This window comes from Leptopilina heterotoma, unplaced genomic scaffold, assembly GCF_015476425.1.
Source record: "Leptopilina heterotoma isolate Lh14 unplaced genomic scaffold, ASM1547642v1 Lhet_474, whole genome shotgun sequence".
NCBI lineage: Eukaryota > Metazoa > Arthropoda > Insecta > Hymenoptera > Figitidae > Leptopilina > Leptopilina heterotoma.
In genome coordinates, this window is record NW_025111100.1 from 83,917 (window position 1) to 98,305 (window position 14,389).

Consider the following 14,389-nt stretch of genomic DNA (forward strand, 5'->3'; position numbering starts at 1 on the left):
TACTTGAATTATATTAAAATTTTTGCATAAAGAAGAAATTTATGTATTTTTAATTATATTTTATATAAATTTGAAAACTATTTATTATTTTGTTGCAAAATATCATACTAAACAATATTTAGAATAAAAACATATTTCTTTATTAAGCAAGCCTCAAGTAATTAAATACAATAATTATAATAATCGTAGTAGATAGAAAAAAATTAGAAACGTGTTAGTATTGCAATTATTAATTTTCTTCATCGTCAGCATCAGAGTCTCTTAATGATTCTTTCTCTTCTCCATTATCGTCTTCTTCATCTCCTTCTTTTGCTCTACAGAATAAAATATTAGTAAATAATTATAATTTTAGTAAAATTATTATAAAATGAATCGGTGAAAAGTAAATTATTCACTCGCTAAACAAAATTATTACTAAAAATTTATGCACTGTAACTAATATTTTTAAAAGATGATTGTTTTTACCAATGATAATTGATTTTTAGTGAAAGTTGATAAAAAATAATTTATTAATAATATATATTTTTCTTTTAAGTGAGATGTCAGTTTGAGAATTTAAAAAATATATTTTATTTTGAGTGTAGAATAAATATTTGTCAAACTTAAATCCATAAAGATTATAAACAATGACAGCAAACATGACTTTTCTTACAACTCTCTCTTCAATCTTGTTTTGGCTTGAGCGAACCATTTAGAAACGATAATTTGAATTGCATAATCATCTTCCTTTGGGCAGGATACTTTCACGCTTTCTGAAAAAAATTAAATCCCTAAAATGTTAATTAAATGCTTCTTTGATTCTGTATATTTAAATATTAAAATTTCCTTGATTTTTGGAAAAAACTTATTTGATTTGAAGAAGCTTTCTTTAAATAAAAAAAACTTTTATGTTTTGATTTTTAAATTAACTGCGTATTTCGATAGCTTGTAATTATAAAATGATTTAAATTTTGAAAATAATTATGTATCTATTATGCCATACCAATAATTAAATTTGCAAAGTTGGTATTAATCAAAGGCAGTTTGGACTTTCTTCCTGACCAACTGTATAGGAGAGCGAGTTTATTTGTAAACAGCTTGCTGCACACGTTCGCCACAACATTATTAACATCTCTTCCTCCAATGGATCCTAATGCGTTTATCTGGAATAAATTATATTGTGTAAAATATTTTCTAAAACTAAGAGTATTCAAAAAAATTCTTAAAACTAACAGCTATAATCATTTTAATGTGTTTACAATTGGTTTAATTTAATACAAAACCAAAATGAGACAAGGTTTATCAGTATTTTTTAAATTAACTTTAAAAGCATTTAAAAATATTTAATAAAAAAATAATAAATTAAATAAGTTAATAAATTGAAAAAATAGAAAAAAACAATGTTAATCATTTACATACATTTTAGCATAAATACAAATACAATACTGACCATTTTAGTTTTAAAATTCTTATCATTTAGTTTGTCATTTGTTGCTATTAGGTCCTTTTTGGAATTAATTGGCAACTTCGGGCATTTTGTGGAATCAAAGAAAGATCTATTATTTGAAGTTCCGCAACTACTTTGAGACTGAATTTTCATGTTTCTAAAAAGTAAGATTATTTCATTTAATTTTGATAATATTAATTCGTCACTTGAAAGACCTGTATAAAAATAAAAAAATTTATTAACTCAAAAAATTTATAGAATCTACTTTTATATTACATTACCTGTTTTTGAATCTTGGTATTCAAGACTGGCCAAAGCATTCTCTAAGTTTGATGAAAATTTACTTTTGGATGCATTTGGATTGTTATCATTATCAGGTAAAGCCGATGCTGTGTTGAAATTATTTAAGCTTCGCATTTTTTCAGTTGATGTGCTTGGATCAAAAACATCTTTGGTTTTAAATCCTATAAATTAATAATAATTTTTTTAAATTCTAAACTATTAAAACTTTTAATGTAAAATATATTTTGAAAGATAAACTCAAGCAAGATCAGTAATAAAAAATGGTCTAAATTGTCTATTAGATTTCGTCTTAGTCAGATTTTAAGTATCATGTCAAAATCAATCCATTTTAAGACTATAATATATAATCATGTAAAATAGTTAAGACTTAAATTAAAAACTTCATTGTGATTGAAAATAATATCTTCAAATTTGAAAAAAAAATTTTAACAGCGAATCTTGTATTATTGAAATCTGTCTTAACAAAATCTAACCCTTATGCTTCGAATTTTCCAATAATCCTGGTTTTGCGAATTCGTCTGTATCTGTTGATGATTCATCAGAATTTGAATCTTTAATGGTAGAAGCATCAGTAGGGATTTTTTTCGGAAGAAGGTTGCTTGTGAATGTTTTGCTTCTAAAATCTGGTACAAATATCAGTAACAATAAATTAATTAAAAATAATTTAATTTATACATTGATTAAAAATAAATTATTATTAGTGAATATTTCAATACATTTAATTAGAATAATAATTTAATTTATCAATAAAGTTAACACAATGAATTTAATAAATATTTCATCAATATTTAATTTTTTGTTTGATAAAAACACTAACCGCTTTGTATTGAGTTTTTCGGTGATCTCAGTGTTGAATCTTCAGAAATTGGATTCTCAATGGCTGATTTGGCAATTCGAATTTCGTTTAGGAGAAGGTCATTTGTGGATCCCGGAGATCTTGTGTCACTAAAATCTGGCAAAAATAACAGCAAAACAAAGTTGATTAATTAAAAATAATTTATTTATTTTATACATTTTTTAAAATAAATTAATATTACTCAATATTTCTATAAAGTTAATTAATGTATTACTTAAATTATTCAATAAAAATACTTATCTTAAAAATAAAAGTTTATATTTTTTATTTGATAAAAGAATAACCTTTTTGTTTCGAATTTTTTGGTAAACTCGGTGTTGCAAATTCAGTCTCAGTTGGCCCAGCACGAATTCGTTTCATAGGTGGAAGTGGAATACGAGGCTTTTGAATTTGTTCATCATTTATTTGAGGTTTTTGCCGCTTCTTTTCTGATGTCGACACGATATTTTTTAATTTATTAACCTCTTTAATAGAAGCATTTTGTAAAGAAGGGGATGAAATCACTTTAGCACGGTTGTTTCTAGATCTTTTATAATTTTCGGAGTAGTTGTCAATCACGTCGCTGTCAATTTCAGACATTATTAATGCTTCGTGCAATTTCTCTCTGCCTTTTTCGTATGTGTCTACAAATAAAAAATATAAATGAATATAAAAATAAATTTGAAAAACCACTCTCTGATTTTATGAAAGAAAAATAAATTATATTATTACATAACTCAAAACAATTATGTAGAAAAAATTGAAATATTAATAGAAAAATTTATTAACTGCTTGCATAAATGGATGGATTTAGATAAAAAAGACGCGTGTGTGACATGTTTGTGTCATTTAATATTATTATAAACAGATTCTCTTATAAGAGGCATTATTACTGAACTGCCCCAAAAATAAAAAAAAGTTCTTGGATTTCCTTTATACTTTGGAAATATGTTACCCTAGTAGGTACAAGTTACTACACCAATTTACAGGTCCAACCCCCCACCCCAATCAAAAGGGTGGGGGGTTGAAATTTCAGCTTCAACTCGAACATGCATTCTTTAAACATTTGTAGTTTCTAGTTAAATTATTCAATTAAAAAAAGTAAGTAGTGTTTTAGAAAGGTTTTTTTGTGTACTTTTAAAATATTTTATTTATATAATAAAAAAAAAATTTTTTTTGCAAAAATTTTTTAAAATAAATAGTTATTTGCAATTTTGTGCAAGTTCGGTAGTTTTTATTTTCTTTTTAATAATCTCAAATGAAAGCTTGGGAATTCCCCTAAAAGAAGATATAAGTCTGAAAATGGGCCGAAACAATTTGCCAAAGATATAGTGTAATAAGTAAAATTTGTCCGTCCGCTCGCGCACTCCAGCGCGATGAACAGTGGGATTTTTTTTCAACTTACTATTGAAAATTGTCTAGAAACTACAAATTTTATCGGATGTTGATGTTCTTGATTTAAAATTACTAAGAGATCCATCAAAGTCGATTTTTGAATTTTTAATTGTTTATTTTTTTCTTGTTACTCAAAAATTTGACAAATTACAATATTTTTAGAAAAAATCATGTTAGTTTTTTTATTTTTCCATTACACATCATCGAAATCAATTTAAATTAGTCTAGTATGACCACCGGACAATTAATAAAGCATAATACAATTTATTTAAATTGTTGCAAACAATGTTAATTAACAAATAGATTACTTCGGACCTTCTTCATAGAAAAAATTGGTTTTTTTGCAGACAAGTTTAAATTTATGTCTAATTTAGTAAAAAACTATTTTACAGTTAAAAATTATCATTAATATTAACAATTATATAAACAATAATCAACTTCCTTTTGTATTTGTAAACATTTTCGTCATTTTTCAAACTTTAAATATTTATATCATATGTACATTCTTTCAAAAACTTAAAAAAATTTATTTGCTTAAACAATTACATTTGTTATAAACAAATTTTTCATTTTTAAACAAATAATTAGCTTTTTTTATCAAACAAAATTTTTCCCTTTTTTATATTTACTATCATAAAAAAGAACTCCTTAATGAAATGGGAATACTATAAATTATTCATTTAATTTTAATAAACATTATAAGTTAACAAATATTTAACTTCGTTCTTTTTTCACAGAAAAAATATATTTATTTATATGCATTTAAATGTAAACTGTTTTAACTGAATAATGGTTTACTTCATTAAAAATATAAATATTTCTTAACTTATAATGTTCGTTAGAATTAAATGAACAATTTATAGTATTCCCATTTCATTAAGGAGTTCTTTTTTATGATAGTAAATATAAAAAAAGGAAAAAATTTTGTTTGATGCAAAAAGGTACTTATTTGTTTAAAAATGAAAAGTTTGTTTATAACAAATGTAATTGTTTAAGCTAATAAAGTTTTTATGTTTTTGAAAGAATGTACATATGATATAAATATTTAAAGTTTGAGAAATGACGAAAATGTTTACAAATACAAAAGGAAGTTGATTATTGTTTATATAATTGTTAATATTAATGATAATTTCTAACTGTAAAATAGTTTTTTACTAAATTAGACATAAATTTAAACTTGTCTGCAAAAAAACCAATTTTTTCTATGAAGAAGGTCCGAAGTAATCTATTTGTTAATTAACATTGTTTGCAACAATTTAAATAAATTGTATTATGCTTTATTAATTGTCCGGTGGTCATACTAGACTAATTTAAATTGATTTCGATCATGTGAAATGGAAAAATAAAAAAACTAACATGATTTTTTCTAAAAATATTGTAATTTGTCAAATTTTTGAATAACAAGAAAAAAATAAACAATTAAAAATTCAAAAATCGACTTTGATGGATCTTTTAGTAATTTTAAATCAAGAACATCAACATCCGATAAAATTTGTAGTTTCTAGACAATTTTCAATAGTAAGTTGAAAAAAAATCCCACTGTTCATCGCGCTGGAGTGCGCGAGCGGACGGACAAATTTTACTTATTACACTATATCTTTGGCAAATTGTTTCGGCCCATTTTCAGACTTATATCTTCTTTTAGGGGAATTCCCAAGCTTTCATTTGAGATTATTAAAAAGAAAATAAAAACTACCGAACTTGCACAAAATTGCAAATAACTATTTATTTTAAAAAATTTTTGCAAAAAAAATTTTTTTTTTATCATATAAATAAAATATTTTAAAAGTACACAAAAAAACCTTTCTAAAACACTACTTACTTTTTTTAATTGAATAATTTAAGTAGAAACTACAAATGTTTAAAGAATGCATGTTCGAGTTGAAGCTGAAATTTCAACCCCCCACCCTTTTGATTGGGGTGGGGGGTTGGACCTGTAAATTGGTGTAGTAACTTGTACCTACTAGGGTAACATATTTCCAAAGTATAAAGGAAATCCAAGAACTTTTTTTTATTTTTGGGGCAGTTCAGGAATAATGCCTCATAAATGAATATTTACCAGTTCTTTTTAAATATTGGAGAACATCGTACTGTTTCCAATTTAATTCTGGCTCAACTGATTTTGATATCATCTCATTTATTTTGGAAGCTCTTTCAGAAGGCGGGTAGTAACATTTCCGTTCGTCATTCTCGAGACTGATTATCTATTTCGTCGGAACTAATACAACTCCGTCTTCCAATTCTACTACAGAAAACGGCATGCTCCTTTTTGTATTTTTAATTATGAAGTATAATTTAATTAAAACGCGTACCGAAAAATATTAATCTACGTCAAATCTGTAGTTTGTTTTAATAAAGTGAAGTATGCCAAACTAAAATAATTGAATGTTGTTTAATTGTAATTGGAAACTGAAAAACCGATGACAGCGCTTTAATGTCAATTTGTTATATTAATTTAAATTCTGATAACGACGTTTTAAAAATATAAAGAAGAATTTATTTGAAAAAAAAAATCAAAATGAATATTTGCATTATTAAAAATTTGTCATTTATTATTACGAATATTTTTTACAGAGGTAAATATAGTAATTTTCATACTGAAAAATATTTTTTATTGGAACAGATAATTTTGAATTTTCTATTTATTTAAATTTCGAATAAATTTTCAAACAGCTTCATTTGTGTTGAAATAACTTTTATAATAATAATTTATTTTATTTATTTATATAATATTATTGTTTAAAATAATTAAAAATAAAAACACAGAATGAAAAAATTTAAAATTAATTAATTTAAAAAAAAAGAGGTTGGATGCTATAAGGGAATGCGCATAGTTTTCGTTATCCCCTCGCGCAACCACTGTCTTGCTGTACGTGGAGACTTCCACTATCACTATCACTATCAATTGCATTATTTTTAATTTTTACATGTGAAAAATAAGATGAAATATTTTACAAAATTTGATTGAGTATATTAAAAAGTTACTAATATTTGTAATTTTTGCTAGTTTAAGAAAGCTTTTTAGTGTTTCTTTTTAAATAGAAGTTAACTTAATAGATTATCGATTTTCTCACAATTGTTTTCTCAAAAATGTATTTTTTATAATTATATACGTTTCTTTCAGGTTATGAATTTGTTTTTGTAGCTTAGTCTATCATGCCAAAAGTAAGCTCTCACAATAGTTATTCTAACAGACATATTCGTCGATTACGAGACAACCTAACGAAATTGGATATAAAACGCTTAAACTCTCAGAAATGTAACGCAGATTCAATCGAAAAAAATACCGAAGACTTAAACACAAATAAAAATGTTGCCTTTAGCGACGAAAATGACTATGATTATATTCCTACAAATGAGAATGAAAATGAATATATTCACTGTAATGAATATATTCAATTAGATGAAGAAAGTGAAATTAATAATACAGTTATTACTCAAAGGAAAGAAGAAGAAGAAAGAGTAGGAGTAGAAGAGAAATTACCAATAGAAGAAATAGTAGGGGTAGATGAAGAAGAAGGAAATGAAGAGGAAAATGAGTTGGAAAAGTTGTTGGATTTTGATTTCGAATTTGAAAATGAACATAATATTTCAGACGGTGATAGCGATTGTGGAAATGAATTTTTTGAATCCAGTTGCTCTGAAGATGAAGAAGAAGAGGAGAAAGATGAAAAGCATAATAAAAATAACAAATTTAAATCTGCTTTATGTCAATGGGCATTATTATATAATATCCCATTAATTGCACTAACTGCACTTCTCTTGCTTTTATTAACATTTACAGATTATGTACTTCCACGCACAGCTCGAACCCTACTAAAGACACCCATAAATACGAAAACAACAATTTTGTCTGACGATGGAGAATATTTACACCTTGGTTTATTGCGGGCGCTGCAAGCTATTTTAAAAACTCAAAAATCCAAGGGAATTAACAAGAATAATTTAAATTTGTATATTAACATCGATGGTTTGCCAATATACAAAAGCTCAAAGAAGTCTTTATGGTTAATTTTTTGTTCTGAAGTAAATTCAAAAAGTGTGTACTTAATTGGCGCTTACTTTGGTGAACATCATCCTGCTAATTCGAATGAGTTTTTGTCAGAATTTGTTAAAGAAGCAAAAATATTCTGTGAGTCCGGCATCATCTTCGAAGGGCGAAGAATTACTGTAAATATTTATGGACTGATTTGTAATGCTCCTGCCAAAAGCTTGGTGTTAAAAGTAAAAGGTCACACTGGATACCATTGTTGTCCCAAATGCAAGATTAAAGGAGATGGTATTCTACCTGAACAGATTGGAAAAAACAAGAAAAAAAAGAGACGAGTATGCTTTCCTGGTTTAGGGCCATTTTCTAAAAGGACAGACCTAGAATTTGCCAGTAATGTATACCTAGGTACTTATCAACAGGGAGAAGCAACGGTTTTAACTCAGATTCCTAGATTTGGAGCTGTCTCTAATGTCCCAATTGATTATATGCACTTGGTCCTATTAGGAATAATGAAAAAATTAATTCTCTTATGGTTAACGGGTCCAACTAAAGTCAGACTTTCTTCATCAGATATTGATAAAATTTCAATTAATTTAATAGAATTAAAGAAAAGTCAACCAAGCGAGTTTGCAAGAAGGCCCAGATCATTAAGGGACGTAAAATATTGGAAAGCAACGGAATTTAGAAACATCTTATTATACAGTGGTCCAATTGTTCTGAAAAATGTCTTGAACGAAGAACTCTATACTAATTTTTTAGCTCTTCATGTGTCATTAACTATTATTTCAAGCCCAATTTTGATTAAAATTCCAGGAGAAATCGATTATGCTCAAGAACTCATTGAATATTTTATTACAACTTTTGAGATTATTTACGGAAAAGAATACATGTCATACAACTTACATAATTTACTTCATCTTTGTGAGGATGTTAAAAAATATGGGCCTGTTGATGAATTTAGCGCATTCAAATTCGAAAATTATATGACCACGGTAAAAAAGAAATTAAGGAAAACGAATAAACCTTTGCAACAATTAGCAAGAAGATATGCCGAAGAACAAGCTGTCGAAGAAATGAATATTAATCAACCAGATATAGTGCTAAAACATTCCCATTTTGAAGGTCCTTTGATTAATAATGGTTTGAAGATTAAGAAACAATATAAGACACTTTAAATAAATCATTTTCAATTGATTGTAGTAGCACAAAAAATAATTGCGTTTTGTTTAAAGATGACTCTGTAGCAACAATATATAATATTATTGAATCAGAAGAAGGTACTATTTATTTGATAGGAAAAAAACACATTTCTAAGGGACCTCTATTCACAACTCCTTGTAATTCAACTGATTACAATATTCAAAGAATTTTAAACAATAACGATAAATATTTTTATTCATGGCCTCTATTCGAATTAAAATCAAAAATGTGGATGATTCCTGAAACAAGACAAGTAGCAGTTGTGTTTCCAGTATTGCACACAACTTCTTGAAAGTCACAAGTAATTTAAATACTTATATTTTTATATTTATTATTATTGAAAATAATTTTAAATAATTTAATAATAATAATTAATAAATAATTATAATTTCACATAATAATTGAAAATATTATTCTGATGATTGTAATAATAAATAATTATTTTTCGCCCTGAATATATTTTCGTGAAATTAGTCTCCAATTTAGATTTTACAGTTCAAATAGTTTTAAAATTCAAAAAAATTTAATATTTTATTTCAGATACAAACATTAGGATTCATGAGTGGAAGGAATTCCAAAAGAGATTTCATTCACGCTAAATGCTTTTTAAAGAAAATTGTTTATTTTATATAATACGTTAGGAATGAAGCCATGACCAGCAAGTCGAACAGCTGAATCTTACAGAATCGATAATAATTAGCGACATAAAATTATAGTTAAAATTTCTAATTGTGAATTAGTAGATTTCCAATAATTATATAATTAACAGGGAGCTATTAAATTTATTTTAGTTGATTTTTAATAAAATTCAACTAATTTTCTAATTGTAAAATGGTACTAAATTACTAATTTTAAAATGGTACTAATTTAGAGTGGAAAATTTACTTTCAAATATTGAAACTCTATTTTTTCCAAGTATTTTTGCTTTAAAAATTTTTGTATTTTATTCTTTAATTTTTCTTGATAAAATACTTATAGGTATTTTATATAATTTTTGTATTTATTAAAAATATTGTTATAAATATTGTAGTGATATTGTTATAAAATTATTAAATTGATTACTTACCTGAATGTAATTGAGAGTTGTCGATAATAAATAAATATGTTCACAGTTAAAAAATTCTTCTTTCTTAAATTATATCTTTTAGAATGAAATAGATTTGTTTTCTTTACAAACATATTGTTCCATTTTATACCTATTATTAAATGCTTCAGTAAAAATAAAAATCACAGTTTCTTGGAAAAGGGATTTCAAAATACAATCTTCTTTGTAAAAATTCTGTAATATTTCAACAATGTATAAAAATAATATTTCAACAACATTTCACTGTAACATTCCTGAGACATTTAAGTAATTTGTTTTGTAAAGTTTTATTGAAATATTGCTGGAATGTTATTTTATAATATTCCATGAGTCGGACATAACAATATTCCTGAAATATTATTGCAATGTTACATGGGAATATTTCAAATGTTGCAAAAAAATGTTGCAACAATATTGCTGCAATATTATGTGTTATGTGGGTATTTACTGGCAGCGATAGTGATGGACATTTTCAATTGTTAAATAAAAGATTTGAAGAAGAAAATCTTTTGCACCATAATCATGAGACAGGCAGCCATTCTCATTCAAATATTACTGACCAAGTTATTAATTCTACAATAATGTTATCACAAAACGCCCCTTTAGACACAAGAACAACTGAAAAAGAATTCAAATTTGTTAATGATGGCGATGAAACGAAGAAACGGAGATATTATGATTACAAAGATAGGTGTTTTATTGTAAATGCACGGCTTTATTTTCAATCTGAAAAAGATGTTGGTAAATCAGAAGATGTAAATCAAGTTACCCTTAGGACTTCGAAATGCTTAAAAGTATGTGAAACTTCAGTGAAACGTATTTTTAAAGAATGGCAAAGTGGAGAACTGAATGATCCTAAAGAAAAGTGTGGTAGACCGAGGATTGAGTGCGACGAGTTTGATCAAGGAGTGATTAGAAGGATAGTACACAATTTCTATGCTGAAAGGCAATTTCCAACAATTTCAAATATTTATAAAAAATTAACAGACAATGTTGATGATTTATCAGCCTTCAGTGAGAAAACTTTGCAGCGTTGGTTAAAACAGATGAATTTCTTCTACATGAAAATTCAAAAAAAGCCAATATGGATGGAAAGCTCAAGAATAATTGCTCAAAGAACTGAATACTTAAGAAGTATAAAGAACTATAGACAAAATGGTTACAACATTTTTTATACTGATGAAACATGGTGTGTAAAAAATCACACAAAACAGTTTGGTTGGGTTGAAAAAATAGTAGAAAAGGATTTATCAAATTTTAATTACTATTCTGATCGAGTACAAGAAATAAATGGTTATTTGGGTGGTTTTGTCACCCCTTCTGGTGCTGGTCAAAGACTTATAATCTTACATATTGGTAGTAAGGATGGATTTCTTCCGGGTGGTCTGGATTGTTTTATTGCAAAAAAATAGTCAAGATTATCATAATGAGATGAATTCTCAACACTACGAAGAATGGTTCATCAGAATTCTGCAAACAATTCCCTCAAAATCTGTAATAGTCCTCGATCAAGCTACATATCACAAAATGCTTGATCCTGAGTATAGGAATCCTACGAGAGCTTGGAAAAAACAAGAAATTATAGATTAGGCAACAAAACGAAACGTGCCTTTACCAGCAAATGTAACATCATTCCAAGAATTATTGAAACCCGAAATATTGAAAATGTGCAAACCATATTTCAATCCAAAGACTTATCTCTTAGATACAGTACCCGGCTGAAAATCCTTGCTCAAGATCATACGTAAGAACATGTGCAAGAACGTTGATAAGATGATCTTGCACACGAACTTGTGTATGTTCAGCCCAAGGATTTGGAACAAAGAACATGTGCTAGAACATGCATAAGAGTCCATACCGAGAGTAAGTAAAACTATCTATTAGACTCATGAACTTGTACAAATCATATATAAGTTCATATGCAAGATCCTGTACAATTTAATTAAAAACTTTAAAGGCTGCGCAGTAGTTTTCTATGGCTTCTGCAGCTGCGCAGTTATTTTTAGATCGTACATGTGGAGAGTGACTAAAGACAATGTTAAAAATTTCCTTCTATTTTGCATAAATAAAAAACTTAATAAAAGATAATAATAAGATAATATTATTAATTATACATGAACTTATACATGATCTTGTACAAGTACACAAGAGAGAACTAGTGTTTTTCGTTATCTTGAGTTATATTTGCAAGAACATATACATATTCTTGTATATGTTCATTGCTCCAAATCCTTAGGCCGAACGTGTGTAAGTTCATACAAAGTACTTGTCAATGTTCTTGCATAAATTCTTTCTTGCTCACTGTGAATTTAACCCAATTGAACTTATTTGGGCATATGTGAAAAACTATGTCGCGAAACATAATACTACATTCAAACTGCAAGATGTTCAAAATTTGTGTCTACGCGCAATGGATGAGTCGACAAAAATTTATGGGAAAAATGCGTAGAACATGCTATAAAAGAAGAAGGAAAGTACCGCTTAAGTGAACCCCAAGTACAACAAAATATTGACTCAATGATTATTGAGATAAACAACGAAAGTGATGATTCTGATGAAGAATTTGATACAGACTCGAATTGAGAAAATTGATATTATTTCATCTGTTTATGAGAACAATAAGGTAAAATAATAAAATTTATATTAAGTAACATATTCTTAATTCAGATAGCACAATAATTTTAAGCAAATTTTCAATAAGTTTGCAATGCAAAACTCGAAAGTTTGCATCGCAAGTTTGCAGAAAATAGCAAAATGTCGTTCAGTGGCAAGTTTGTAAACATTAGCTTCATGCGCAGTAGTTTTCTAAGGTAGCTAAAGCTTTGCACTAATTTTTAATTCCCTTCCCGAGGGGAAAGGTTTGCATGCTCTAAAGTACATATGATTTATAAGAAAAAAAATTTTCAAACTTTTTTGGAAAGTTTGCCAAAAATATTATGCAAGTTTGTAATGCAAACTTTCCACCCAACGACATTTTGCTATTTGACACAAGTTTTCTGCAAACTTGCAGTGCAACTTTCAAATTTTGCATTGAAAACTTGCTGAAAACTTGATTAAAATTATTGTGCTATATCTGGGAACCTTTATAAAATAAACTATTCTGTATTGTGTTATAGGTTTTTGAGTTCCTTAATGACTGACCTCCACGTGATGCATCTTTGGAACACTATCCTCCAATATGTTTTTAAGTTGTCAAAAAATTTTATTATTTGATACTTAATGTGTTTTATGTAGTCAAATTTTCCTTAGAAAAAATATTAAATAATAAATGTATAAAATTTCGCTTGGAAATATAGCATAATTTATTATAAATTAATAAGTAGATAATATTATAAATTACAAATATTAATTAATAAGTAGTAGTTTAAAAAATTGTTCTGGTTAAAAATATTATTTCATAAAGTTTTGTCTCATTTATTGGGAGCCACTGAAGGATTTTCTTTGTAAAGCGTAGAGACAGCCCTGAGTGCAATCCCACATCTGGCGATTTTCTTCTGGGTTTTCTATTGAACACTCGAAACTCTTTTTTTTTCTACAACTTTTTGCTTTATGGCAGACACACGTCGATTCTCATTAAAGCCCAAAATATGTATATTCATTTTTTGAGAAGAATATTCAATTTATTTAGTTTTTCATTTATGTAATTTTATCCTACTATAAAATTGCACATTTTAAGCTAAAAAAACGTCATTTTATCTCTATTTGTTTAAAAGATAGCATTAAGCTGAATAAAGCTGTGTAAACAATAAATTAACTATTATTTTTTAATTTCAAAAACAAAAATTAATTGTACACACCTTAAAGAATATCTGTGAATTTTTTCTTCCTACTAGCAGTTTCGCTTGACTATAGACTTGAAAAAATGGGCTGAAAAACTGTGTTTTTTGGCACATTTTGTGTCATAGCTACTGCAAAAAATTTTTTGTGGTCTCGAAATATACTTTGTTTCATTCTTTAAGACTTCAAGCTTTCATAAATTTTTTACCAGAATGTTTAGAGATTTTTTTTAATGAGATATAAACAAAAAAAGCCAGAGTCTCTTTCTTTTGTCCCCGACTTTAGCTTGTGAAGACACACAAAATTAATTATTTATTAAAACTGTCATCTTTAGCTTTCATATATATTTATATTAAAAAAAGTTGAGATTTTTAAACA

At 26.8% G+C, this 14,389-nt stretch overlaps 2 protein-coding genes across 3 annotated transcripts in view; one reads left to right on the plus strand and one right to left on the minus strand.

The window, feature by feature from the left end:
* Positions 1-1,450: 1,450 nt before the first annotated feature.
* Positions 1,451-14,389, minus strand: part of LOC122507584 — a 29,413-nt gene continuing 16,474 nt past the window's right edge. Inside the window, exons 1-6 of one of the 2 annotated variants that reach the window (XM_043620381.1) lie at positions 6,019-6,391; positions 2,870-3,208; positions 2,547-2,681; positions 2,203-2,352; positions 1,708-1,890; positions 1,451-1,583 (exon numbers count right to left, since the gene is read on the minus strand). In XM_043620381.1, the coding sequence (XP_043476316.1) occupies positions 1,576-1,583; positions 1,708-1,890; positions 2,203-2,352; positions 2,547-2,681; positions 2,870-3,208; positions 6,019-6,091 (888 nt within the window). In that variant the 5' untranslated portion in view covers positions 6,092-6,391 and the 3' untranslated portion in view covers positions 1,451-1,575. Of the gene's footprint in view, positions 1,584-1,707; positions 1,891-2,202; positions 2,353-2,546; positions 2,682-2,869; positions 3,209-6,018; positions 6,392-14,389 lie in introns of those variants that run through there. The other variant, XM_043620382.1, reaches the window with a different exon arrangement.
* LOC122507574 lies at positions 1,529-9,914 on the plus strand. Its single transcript, XM_043620368.1, has 4 exons — positions 1,529-1,590; positions 1,685-1,803; positions 7,084-9,451; positions 9,691-9,914. Exon 3 carries the CDS (start codon positions 7,116-7,118, stop codon positions 9,123-9,125), a length of 2,010 nt encoding a protein of 669 aa, XP_043476303.1. The 5' UTR covers positions 1,529-1,590; positions 1,685-1,803; positions 7,084-7,115; the 3' UTR covers positions 9,126-9,451; positions 9,691-9,914.